The sequence below is a fragment of the Solanum tuberosum genome, unplaced genomic scaffold (genome assembly GCF_000226075.1).
Source record: "Solanum tuberosum cultivar DM 1-3 516 R44 unplaced genomic scaffold, SolTub_3.0 scf00418, whole genome shotgun sequence".
Lineage (NCBI taxonomy): Eukaryota > Viridiplantae > Streptophyta > Magnoliopsida > Solanales > Solanaceae > Solanum > Solanum tuberosum.
In genome coordinates this window covers 487,045-499,615 of record NW_006239337.1, presented here as the reverse complement: position 1 = coordinate 499,615, position 12,571 = coordinate 487,045, and the positions used below count along the sequence as shown (strand labels likewise).

Below are 12,571 nucleotides of genomic sequence, written 5' to 3'. Positions count from 1 at the left end.
GATACTTGATCCTCTCTAGTATGTCATGCTCGGTTGATTTTTATCATGTCATCAAGCAACAATGTTGCTACATCATATAGCTGCCTCATCAGCCCACCTTGAACAAGTTGGTCGGCTAGCCCTTTGTTGACAGAATCCAAGCTACAATAGAAGTATTACAGCAGCAAGTTGTCTGGAACACCATGTGTTGGACATTGCAATAATAACTTTTGAAACTGCAACCATGTCTCATGAAGCGGCTCTCCAATCACCCTCTTGAAAATTCGTATGATGTCCCTTAGCTTTATCATCTTCAAGGGAGGGACAAGTCTCTCCATGAACGTGTCAGTCAGCTCTTCCCAGGAAGTGATATAATCATTAGGTAGCTCGGCTAACCATCTAGTGGGTTCCCCTATTAGGGAGAATGGAAATAGCCTCATCTGAATTGGTTCTTGCGAAATGTTCTTAAAGGTAAATGTCCCACAGACATCCAAAAAATTCCTGAGGTGTTCATGGGGTTCTTCATGAGCCAGGCCCCCGAACATTCCTCGCATTTGAAGTAATTGGAACATTGTTCTGGTCACATGAAACACTGCCCACCCGATGGTAGGATGCTACCGGATTGCTCACATGCTTTGAACGATGCTCACATGCATATCATTCATATCGCCCATGTGATCATTTTGCCCGAAATGACTAGCGTCATCACTTTCATCGTCACTCATAGTTCCATCTGCAATTAAGACAACACCAAACAACAATCTACTACAACTAAATAAGTTTACAAACTAAATCACAAATTGAATTCTTAGCCATCATTCCCTGGCAACTGCGCCATTTTTTATAATGCTCAAGATACCCTCAAAACAAGTAAGAGAATAAGCGGTCGTTAGTAATAAAAACCCAACAAAAGAGTCGGGGTCAAATCCCATAAGGAGTGATATAATGCAAGGAATTCAATTAAGAAATTTAGAGTTTGAACCAATTCGTTTGTAGCAATTAAAATATATGGATGGATGATTCCACCAAATTTACGAAAAAAGTTTTGGTATCAAGTAATACAATTAAACTAAAAGATGGATTTCAATTAAGTAAACGACGATATATGGGTGTGGGGATTGGTATCGGTTTCGAGTAGGGGTAATTGTTCTTGCTCATTATCACTAAACAATCATGGATAGGCTGGGTAATCTTAAATAACATTAATTTTCTTTCTATCTCAAGGATTATATCATAGAATCTCCTTTCGGTCTCATCTATGTGCATCACAAATCAACCCAATACCTTACTAGAATCTCTCTTTCGAGCAGATCTAGGCAACTAGAATTGAACCACAATTTCTCTTGCAAGCAAACTATAGTAAACAAATCTGAATTTGCAGGCATTAAACTAATTACCCACATCAATTAATCTCTTTCGAGCATCAATCAAGGATCTAGGCTAGGATTAAGTTTGCAACCTTAAGCCGTGAATTAACCCCATGCTAATTAGCTTAAATCCATGAATCTACAACAATAAAACATAGCAAGACACAAAATCCATTACAATAAATTAACACTCAACCCCATAATCACACCCCTGGATTTGGGGTTCTATCCAAGCATAAAAAGGAGAAAAGAGAATATACACATGATGAATTCAGGCATTGGGAAATTGAAATTTAGCGTTATTCTTCAAAACATCACTTCAATTTGAACCTCCAATTGTCAATTACAAGGTTAATTGAAAACCCCAAGAACTAAGAATATTTTCAAAAGGTAGAAAGACTAAAACCTCCCAAAACAAACTCTCAAGTTGTTATTCAAAAAGTGATTCCAAAAAGTGATTTTTAGAAGTGATACATTTTCTCTCTCTTTAGACCTATTTATAGTTTTCCAAATTTTGGCCCAAAATCCACTACGTAACCAACTCGGTGACATTAGTCGGGATCGCAATCAAGTTTGGTGGATCGTCATTTCTCCTTCAGCTCGCCCTTCATTTGCTTCAGGCTTCAGGTGTTTAAATCTCAGTTGGCAGACTCGATTGAGTCTGCCTTTCACATTCGGTGGATCGCTGATTACCAGCTTGTTCGCCTTTTAAGCCTTCATTTTAACGGAGAGATCTGTCAACTTCAGAGATGGTCTTCTAGTTTGCCCATTCAGCTTCGGTGAGTCGTAGTTTAATCTTTCAGTCTGCCGACCTACCTTGAATATTTTCAATTGTGAGCATTGTCAGTTCAAGAAAGGTAAGGCCACTTGGGCGATCCGCCCAGACGACTCCTAGTTGGGAGTTTGCACTCCTTTCATGTTTTTGGCCTCTTTTTCATGTATTCATCCTTGCCTTGTCTTTTAGCCTTCATAGCTAAACATTGGAATATGACATAATTAGGCATTGAAGACACTAATTGTTGAACTAAAAAGGTCTCAAAAGAGTGAAAATCTATCACTCATCAAAAAATTATCTTAGAAGACATTGTTTTATGGTGGAGGAAGGTGAAAAGGAGATGGATCTACAATTAGGTTATGGTGGTGTCGAGACTAGATTCATGATGTCATCCAATTTTTGGCCTTAGGACTGTGTATTTGGTGAAAAACCCATCCAACGTCCCTTGTATTGTCCTCTCCTTTTTTCCCCTCTCATATCCCAAAGCTCTATTTTTGCTCTCAAATTTATATGTAATATTCCTATCGGATTTTTGATAATTTTAATTTATGAGATATAGTGTATACATTAATGATTGGGGTATGTTGTATCTATCTTCAACGGCGAATGACTTTATGTTATATATATATATATATATATATATATATATATATATATTCTTCTTAATTTTTGTATGTATCTTCACCATATTTCATCAAATGAGAAAAAATAAAGTTTATTGAGCAAGTGCATATACCTATCGTGACTATATTTGTTGATACAACGAAATTAAGTGAATATATATAACCTATGCAAGTTGGTAACAATCGAATGGTAGCTACGAATAAATATAAGTAAAATTACAGCAAACAAATACAAGTGATACAAGCTTTTAACAATTGATACAATAGAGCAAATGACTTCATATGAAATTAGAGAGCATGAATATAAGTGATACAAGTTGTTAACAATTGATATAGCAAAGTGAATGAATATAAGTGAAACTAGAATGAATGAATGTAGTTCCTGGTGTATTGTTGTTTGTGTCATTGTATACACCATGATACAGGTATTATTTATTGCGCGCATGAATATAGTTGATACAGGCTATATTTCTTGCACGAACAAACAGTCGACACAGATTGTAATATTTGCGCAAACGAATAAACTGAATATAGGGGCTTGGCAACCAAATTATGCTGCAAATGGTAATTACTAAAACTGTAGTTGCATTTGATACTTAGCAACGTATATGATATTGCTCCTATTATGATAGAAATATGGAAGTGCTAATAAGCTGAACAACTTACTAAAGCTCTAGAGAGTTTTCCTTCGAAGATCACCGAGAAAGAAGAGATACGTTATCTAATGATTATCATGTATAATATTAGTCAAATTAAGGATCATATGACTTGCAATCAAGATAGTATTAATAGCGTTAAATCAAATTAATTGTTTGATGTTATGAAGTGCATGTATGGTAATTGTGTCTGGGACATTGTTGTGTCCAACCTGAAGATAAAACATCTGGAGATATTGATTGATATTAAGGCCTAATTGATGGTAAAAAACTTTATCCAGAAAAAAAGGAATAGATTATAGACCTTTTCACCGTTGGCCATTAAAAATGCCTTCAAAATCATCACAACACCGGTGACTCATTTTGACCTCGAGCTTCCCCAGATGAATGTTAAGACCATTTTTCTCAATGGAGAACTGTCCACCTTGAGGTTTCAATGAATAAGTCCATTAATGGGCTGAAGCAAGCTTTTCTCAGTGGTATCTCAAGTCTGAAAGGTTATGAGATACGCTTGGTTTCATGGAGGATAAGTTTGATGAATGCATTTAATGGACACCATATAGATCGTCTCTTCATGCATATGTAATTCTCTTCGGCTTAACTTAAATGGGAACTATTGATGTTCTGCTGTTACATTACTTGTTTAACGCACACAGATCCATTTCAGAGAGAGAGTGTTCTTGAAACCTGAGTGAGCTCCTAACCACTTTATCATTCCTAGTCTGTCAATGTATTCTCCACCTCACTCTCGCTACTTGAATCACTATCTGCAATTGAGGACTGGCCGTTTGAACCAGAATTTTCACGAAGGCTATACTTGAGGAACTTCACCCTGCTTTTGTGTTCTGAATCTTTTCCTTTGCGCTTTCTTCTTTCAGGTTTTGCTGATTCCATTGTATGGGCAGCAGAAACAAAGGCAGCACTAGCAGATTCATTCATCTTAACATCACCTTCTTCCTCATCTTCTTCTCCTTTGTTATCTATGTAGAACAGAATATCATTCTCAGATTTTTTCTTGCCATCTTTCAAAGCAGGTTGTTCAAAGCCCTCCGTCATACTATCGAGCAACAATTTAGCTCGGATTTTTGACATGTTATTGTCAAAGATTCTTATTCCACCATTTTCAATGATAAGAAACCACCCTGTAATATTCAAGTCAATAGCAATTCTGATGCATGTTTACCAGTATAGTATAAACGGCCAACCTAACTTGGTAGTTAGTGCAGAACTGTGTGATAAAGAGGTATTCAATTTACTTACTCAAGAATGTAGCAGGGGATGAACTACTTGGTTCACTCGCTTTGTCTTCTGTACCAATCTTACTTCTGATCCACTTGATTATCAGAGGAGGTAAACTAGAACCAGAAAAGGCATTTGTGTAACAAAATGCTTTCGTCTGGTCCTTCTGTTTTCTGAAGACAAAGAAACAGAATCAAATTTCAGCATCTCAAAAAGAACTTAGAGCATGATGCCCGAGCTTTCATACCTATTCAACTCTATAGCTTCACCAGTAACTAACAGTCTTGCCATGATAATACTTTTCACATGCTTGGCAGAGAGCTGATCCATTTGCTCAGGCTTTAAGAAAGAATATTCCACCAGTACCACAGCATCATAGAGAATTTTTCTTAAGCACCTCTCATCGTCCGAATTCTGCAGCAGAATAGGAGGTGAAAATATGAGAATCCTCAAACTATAACAAAAGCATAATTAAGAGAACTTCTACTTGAAGCCTATTGACACACTAGAGTCATCAAATGAGCAATGTAAAAGCATTTAGTAAATTCAGAACATTATTCTACAAAGTATTTTCTGCCAAAAGAAACTAAAAACAATCCAGAGAATTCTTCCCCAAAAAGCTAGGATATTAAGCAGAAAAAGCACTAACTATGAGAGGGTTCAAAAGACTCAAAGACAGTGGGGCCCAGCAGACAAGTTAGTTAAAAGGGAGATTTAGTTGTGTAGTCCATTATAAAGTTACTTTTAGTTATTTCTCTTCTCCTACGAGAGATCAGCAAAAAATAACACGAGAAATGTAAAAATAACACGAGATCTTTGTATGGTCATTTCCTTTTAGTCAAATTGTGTGTGGGTATAGGAGATCATTTCCTGGAGTTAAAACTCTGGCCACATTATTCAAACCTCACAAGATGCTTTGTGCATTATTAGCTCTTACAATTTGAGTAAAGCTAAAGAACAGTGGTGAAGTGAGCTCAAACTGTGACCAAGGCCACATGTTCGAACCTCTCGAAAAACTGTTTTGCACAGGTTTTAACTCATTGTTTATCAAAAAAAGAAAGAGAGTAAAGGACTCAAAGACAGTGGGGCTAAGATGTCTAACCAGTAGGGAGGCTGTTGGTAAAGATGGCTCCAGCAGCATCATTAAAAGGGTCTCTGAATTCAACAAAGGAGAACTTAGTATAGTTTGAAAATCACAAAATTATAGAGAAAAATGCAATACAGAGATTTCAAACAGGTAAGAAAACAGAATTCATGGAATATGGAAGAGTAAAACCAACATAAGGAATTAAATTCAGAGAGGACTGGAACAACAAATTCAACAATCAACGTGAATGGATCAAGAGCAACTCTATATATATTTCCTCTCCATCTTATACATTGTATTATGCTTAAGGGATCAATAGAATATGGTAAATCTTTATTCCTCTTTGTTATGGAAGCATTAAGCAGGCTAGTAACAGGAAGTTCCATTGGGGGTTTCAAGTAGCAGATGAAGAGAGGTAGAACAGCCACTCTCACCTGATGATACTTTATTACTCTGTGGAAATATGATTTGATTATTTGAGGTTATCTCAAAACTATGTATCATCGTTCAGAAGTATGAGTGATACTAGTAAAGAAAGTTCTGAAGATTTATACTTCTTCATGGATTTGTGGATTACAGTGGCAACAATTATCCAATATCCGTAACATTCTCGGGGCTCCACTAGGGGAAATCTTAAAGTTGAATGATTTCTGGCAGCCAGAAGTTAACAAAGTTGTGAAAAGGTTGACCGGATAAAAAGACAATATTAATTTAAGAATAAAAGTACCTTATCAAGAACTCTTCGAAGGAAAATAGCATTGCTCAAATCTACATTATTAATATATACCCATGTAGTGCCTCCACTCCAATTTATGTGGCATAGTTTGACTTCTTTTTTTATGACAAGGGAAAACCGCTACCCTTTGGGTGCGCACAGGGTAAAATCCCCGCTCCTATGCAATAGCTCGCAAACCACATAGGAGAGGTAACCCGCATAGGTGGCATAGTTTGACTTGGTACGCACTTTAACAAATAAAGGAAGAATTTCAAAATGTGTGGTCTTTAACATACCATAACATTTGTGTGGTTATGAGAACTGTTGTCAAATGCGCGCTTGAGTCCGGAAGCGAGGCTCAAAATGTGTTGAGCGCTTCGCCTCACTTAACGTGTGCTTCAATGTCATCATCAAGGTTCTAAGGGATACTTTTCCTATCCAATGAACCTCTTCCGAAGATGCGACACTAAACAACTGATATTGCACTTTATCCTAATTATTTTTCAATTTCTTTGTTCGTATATTTGTCATCCATCCTTATAAATTATTAGTCTAGGACTAAACATACATATTTGTATTTTGTCTCCCTTTGCCTTCTCTCATTAAAGCCCACGCTTTATTTGCGCTTTGCGCTTAAAGCCCCAACAAACGTTATACTCTCTCTCTCTCTGTCCCAATTTATGACTCATTTTCCTTTTTACTCAGTCTAAAAAGAATGACACACATCTATATTTAGTAATAATTTAACTTTAAAATGTCCATTTTACCCTTAATGAAACTATTTATAGCCACACAAACATCTATCACTTATTTTAGACCACAAATTTCAAGAGTCTTTCTTTCTTAAACTTCGTGTCAAGTCAAACTAATTCGTATAAAATAGGATGGAGGGAGTACCTTTTTTGCACTTAAATCCCCAACAGACCTTAGGACTTTTTTGCACATTTTGCTTTTGATAGCCGTAAACATTTCTCATTAGGGATAAAATGACGATCAAAGTTAAATTGTTTCCAATTATAGAAATATGTCAATCTTTTTTTATGCATATCAGTGGTGTCCACACCAACTTGCATGCGCCTCAACGTATTCCATGCAATACATGTTCCCAGCGGCACATGTACCAAGCAACTCTATCCACCAAGATTTGGGGAAAAAACACCTAGTGTTTTTGCCTCCATTGGGGAAAATATGTCTTTCTTTTTGGAATTAACAAACAAGGAAAGAATGTCCTTACCAAAAAAAAAATCCCACCTTCATAAAACCAACGTTTTAATTATGTTTTGAGCTTAAAGACCCAATAAATCTTGGTGCCCATCCACATTTCCGCTCTAACAACAATACGATGGTATGAAGTCAACAAGTACTATAAAAAAAGAGAGAAATATGAGATTTCCATAAAGACGAAGGATATCAGATACTCTACTTTCGCAGCCATGCAACAAAGTGAATCAAATACCATAAAAGAGAAGCTAGATTAATTTGACCTATTTTTGCACCGATGCAACAAAGCATCAGGGTGAAAGAGAGGATCCACAAGAGCAAAGGAACAGAGTTTGTGAAAAAGGATGTAATGATTTATTCTTTAAGCTAATGTAGCTGAAAAATGTGCTTAGAAATGGCATAAGATGAAGTGGAGAAAGGGTTTCACAAAGAACAATGATAATCCCACACCACTCATCAAGAAGATCAGCAACTTAGCCACCAACGCAAAACAAAAGAAGAAGAAAATCAAATGACATAAGATGAAGAGAAGAAAAGGTCTCACAAAGAAATCCCACACCACTTATCAAGAACTTCAGCAACTTAGCCACCATACAAAAACAAAAGAAGAAGAAACGTTCCTGGGTGATTGTTCATAACTTTCCAAGAAAAAGTCACGGCAACATAAGCAAAAAGTTCATATTGGACATAATGCATGATCAAGCTATTCTAATATTATATCCTTACAAGAAAAGGTATTTTATGCGTTTTCCCCATCACATAGGCACGATAGCATAACGATCCAAAATGTAAAATTATTTTTCTTTTTTACAATGACCACTACACTCATCTTTATGATCATCAATTGGCACCACCAAAGCCATCAGAAATATAACTCCCAAACAATTCTAAAGCAATGAACTCACAGATCCAAGGATGACAGCACTTAATAAGAACAGTAACACATACAAAAGAGTGTTCATACAAAGGAGTATCTGCATTAATAGAAATTATATAACACGTTCCTAATTTCTCAGAGGTTAAATGCACAGTCACTTCACGGAGATTTTGTGCTTTGAACTGTCCAAAGAGGTAAATTTGCCTGTTATTTAACTCACTAGCATCACAATTGCTGGTTTTGAGAAGATTGGGTATAATTTGTCACTCCAAATTCAATGAGCCCTTTACCAAAAATTTCGAAGTTTGAACAAAAATGAGGAGAAAAATAAATTATACAGAGTGTACTACTGTGATTCGGAAGGTGTACCGCACATGAGATTGAAAAGTCAAACACTTCACAGATTGTGCAAACTTCAATAGAAAAGCAATTTCAATCATAGACACTAACCAAAGAAGTATGGATTCTGAAGCCCAGTGATGGAAGCAATGATCCATGCCCTCAATTCATCCTGTAATTCTTTTCGGGAACCATCCTCCAGAAACCTCAAGCATAACTTCAACAAAAATGCCTCCGCAATCACACAACCAGCCAATGCACTTAGCTCACACCCTTCAGCATTAACCCTTTCAACAATCTCATCAGTCAGAAGTGGAAAAAAAGCTCGCATGCATCCCTTATCCCCAGTATCTTCCACCGTATTATCCCACATCCAAACAGTCACTAACTCCCTCACTGGCCTAAGGAAGCCCTTTGAAACATCACATCTATCCTCTACACCCTCACAGCATACATTAACATACCCAAGAATTGAATCAACCAATCCATTTACCTCTCTCACAAACTTCTTCTCTTTCTTAGCTTTCTGCTCAAAACCTTTTAAACCCATTACCAACCTAAACACATTATACATAACAGGTGCAATTAATGCAATGCTTTTAAAGAAATCACATGAAACAGAGCAAGAAACTATAAGCTGAAACAAATCCTTTACGGCTGCAAGCCTTTTGAAAAGGTCATTTTCTGTCGAGCTGAAGCCTCGATAACGTAAAGCTGAGTAAACCCAGATAGCTTCAAAAGGCGGGTCGACGCTACGTTGTAGTAATTCCTCGAAATTTGACCTCAAAGATGACAGCTTCTTAGAGCCTGGCGAGTCCAATACAGCTTGAATTAGATTTTTCAGTACAATTTCATGGTTTTGACCAACAACATTAATGGAAACCATAACTTTGGCGGAAAAAAAAAGAAAAAAAAATTGACAGAACGAAAAGCTAAAACCCTAATTAAGTCAAGAACACAAAGGGATAATAGGGTTTTAGGAGAATGGGAAATTTTACTATGCATCGGCAGTGTAGCTCCTTAATGTGGACCAGCGGTATGTTTCTGTCCTATTGGTTGAAACAGTGGGGGCCACGGACACGGTGGATAGCTACAGCCAATAGGAATCAAGTAGACACGTAGGGCAACGACGTCGTATTGCGAGGTTTCTCCTTAAATCTTAAACAGAAATCTCTTCAGTTGGTATTTGAATACAAGCAAAATTTGAGAAATTTTTGTTGACTGAAAGAAGTAATGGGGAAATTTGATAAGATTGCATTGTTGTTGTCTTTGATAGTGATAACAATATGGTTTCCAATTGTTGTTGAATGCGCAAAGAAAGCAGTAGGAGTGGCAAGAAAAGAAGACATTCCGTATATAAGATGTCAGGTGTGTGAAAAGCTGGCGTATCAGCTATACCATCATGTTCAGAACAAACATGCTGAGATTTCTCCAAAGAAGGTAACTTTCTCATTTGGGGTTCTTTTTTTTCATCTCAACTTATGTATAGTGGAAGTTCAATCGATCATAACTAGAATACCGATTGGATGTGTAGGTTTCCTAATGGTTTTTTATTTGATCATACATGTTGGAAAAATAAAGTAGCTCATAATAATGACACTGAGATTTTTATGTGAGAAATACTTCTAAATAAGTAAAATAATCACGGGCCGAGAGGGGTAAAGTAATCCACTATAATACTTGGAGTTTGTTTTTACTTCACTTAATTCTTCTGTTTGTCTGATGCAATGGATATGGTTTGATGATGTCAGATCTCAGAGTATCAGATAATAGAGATTTCAGAGAATGTATGCAATTTAAAGAAGCAGGAAGCTGATTGGATTCTTAAAATTGACATAGTTGAACAAGGTGATAGGTTGGAGGTAAGAATTCTGCAAGTCTCTTTTTTCTTTGCTTATATAATGGCTTAGTCGATTCTTGTAACTTCTTTTTGGTGAATTGGGTTGGTTCGTTTACGGTGGCGGGCCCAAGATATTTAGTCATTGGTGCTTAACTGTGTTAAATCTCAAAGTGCTACTTTGTGATTGGGTGCTCGGCCACTATATTTATATGTTATAAGTAGTTTCTTGATATAAAAATGTAATGTTTTGGTAAAACAATAAGGGTGCTTGAGCACCCAGTAGCTACAATGAAGGTCCACCGTTGTTGGTGTACAATCAGTGTAGCTTCTACTAATTGAGCTGCTGGCAAGATAAACACATCTATGCTTCATTCATTGTCGGCAATTGACAACTCTGTCGCTAAACACTGTATTTTCTATGCTATTACTTACACAGTGTAGCTTTTAATTTGAAAGAATTATTGAAGTTTTGATAGTGGGCATCAAGTCCATCATTTTATATATTTCTGAGAGGATTCTTATTTGACATTGCCAATGTTCAGCTGATTGAACAAGACTCTGAAGGACAATGTAATTCAGAATGCAAAACAATAGAGCGTGCTTGTCAAGATGTAAGTTCTCCTACTTATTCTGTGCATTTGATGTTAGCAGTGATGCAAACAAATACTGGTTATATTAATGCTAAAGGAGTTGTAAGTTTATAATGGCATGATGCTTGCTTACATTGAGCTTCGGAAGTGTTTTTTAACTTGTTTCCAAATAAAAAGCCCATCTCCTTCCCAATTTCCTCTCATTGTGCAATTATGATTTGATCATGTTTATAATGATATCCATACTTTTTGGCTTCCTACGTTAAAAGATTGACTGCACTTTGCTTGTTGCTCTTGAATTTTTTTTCTTTTTGCTTCAGTATAACTTGTCTTGTAAACAGGCTCTATATGTTGCTGTCTTTTGTAAGACAAACAAACTATTTCTTGCAGCAATGATCTTTCTTCATATTTTGCAGGTGATGGACTATTCTGATACAGATGTGGCAGAATATTTATATAAAACCAAACCAGATCTTGATTCCTTGAAAAGTTTCCTTTGCAAGGATTTGACCAAAGTTTGTAGCAAGGCACCACCTCCAGTTCCTAAGGTAATGTCAAGCTTTATGACATTAACCAGTAAATTCATCCAATATCCGAATTTCTATGCTTTTCTTCTCCTTCTTCGTGCCTTGTGGCCCCAATGTTATCTGGTTTTGTAAACAATATAGCATAGTCCTTAGTCTTTAGCTTTATCGGTAAAAATAGTGCTTGTTCTTTAGACATGAAAGATAGACCACATCCAAAAATGTTTTCATCTTTTGTTGTAAGAGCGAGCTTTGCTTGTGTACATACTGTTTCAAAATATTTGTTTGTTGGATAGACAGAAATATGTGATGACAAATTATACATGTAATATATTGCTTCCTTTTTTTTGTGTGTGGGGAGGGAACGAAATTGGTTGCCAGTTCTGAGAGACTACATCTCAAGAATATATTGATCGAGTATTAACTAACTAAACAATGAAAATAAGCATGGTCATAGATAGAGTCGTCAATATGGAGCTTGCCCGGTTGGGCTAGCCCAACCAATGATTTAATAGGGTTGGGCTGAGAATTTTGGATCCCATCTAAAAATGAGGCCTTTTAGTCTGGCCCATGAGGCTTGAGCGATGAGCCATCAGACTTGTTCTTCTGACAAGGATCACACTTCTGAACTGTTAAAGAATGACAAAAGTCCCACATCGGTGGTTAATGAGATGGGTGGACTCTTTATAAGGCTTGAGCAATCCTCTTTCCTTTGAGCTAGCTTTTGGGGTGTGAGTTA

General features: G+C 36.6%; 2 protein-coding genes across 2 annotated transcripts in view; one reads left to right on the top strand and one right to left on the bottom strand.

Moving 5' to 3' along the window:
* Positions 1-3,508: 3,508 nt before the first annotated feature.
* LOC102586021 (uncharacterized) lies at positions 3,509-9,808 on the bottom strand. Its single transcript, XM_006362709.2, has 5 exons — positions 8,990-9,808; positions 5,742-5,794; positions 4,887-5,053; positions 4,661-4,812; positions 3,509-4,542 (listed from the first exon to the last, which is right to left on the bottom strand). The coding sequence occupies exons 1-5, from the start codon at positions 9,762-9,764 to the stop codon at positions 4,118-4,120; spliced, it is 1,572 nt and encodes a 523-aa protein (XP_006362771.1). The 5' UTR covers positions 9,765-9,808; the 3' UTR covers positions 3,509-4,117.
* Positions 9,809-10,063: 255 nt separating this feature from the next.
* LOC102585684 (uncharacterized) overlaps positions 10,064-12,571 on the top strand; it is a 6,693-nt gene continuing 4,185 nt past the window's right edge. Inside the window, exons 1-4 of the mRNA XM_006362708.1 lie at positions 10,064-10,318; positions 10,630-10,740; positions 11,261-11,329; positions 11,725-11,856. Of these exons, the coding sequence (XP_006362770.1) occupies positions 10,112-10,318; positions 10,630-10,740; positions 11,261-11,329; positions 11,725-11,856 (519 nt within the window). The 5' untranslated portion in view covers positions 10,064-10,111. The remainder of the gene's footprint in view (positions 10,319-10,629; positions 10,741-11,260; positions 11,330-11,724; positions 11,857-12,571) is intronic.

Coding starts and splice junctions, on each gene's coding strand:
- LOC102586021 (XM_006362709.2), bottom strand. CDS start 9,764: ATGGTTTCCATTAATGTTGTTGGTCAAAACCATGAAATTGTACTGAAA. Junction 5,795..8,989: donor TCAGAATCCATACTTCTTTG/GTTAGTGTCTAT, acceptor TGTTGAATTCAG/AGACCCTTTTAATGATGCTG. Junction 4,813..4,886: donor GAAGCTATAGAGTTGAATAG/GTATGAAAGCTC, acceptor CTTTGTCTTCAG/AAAACAGAAGGACCAGACGA.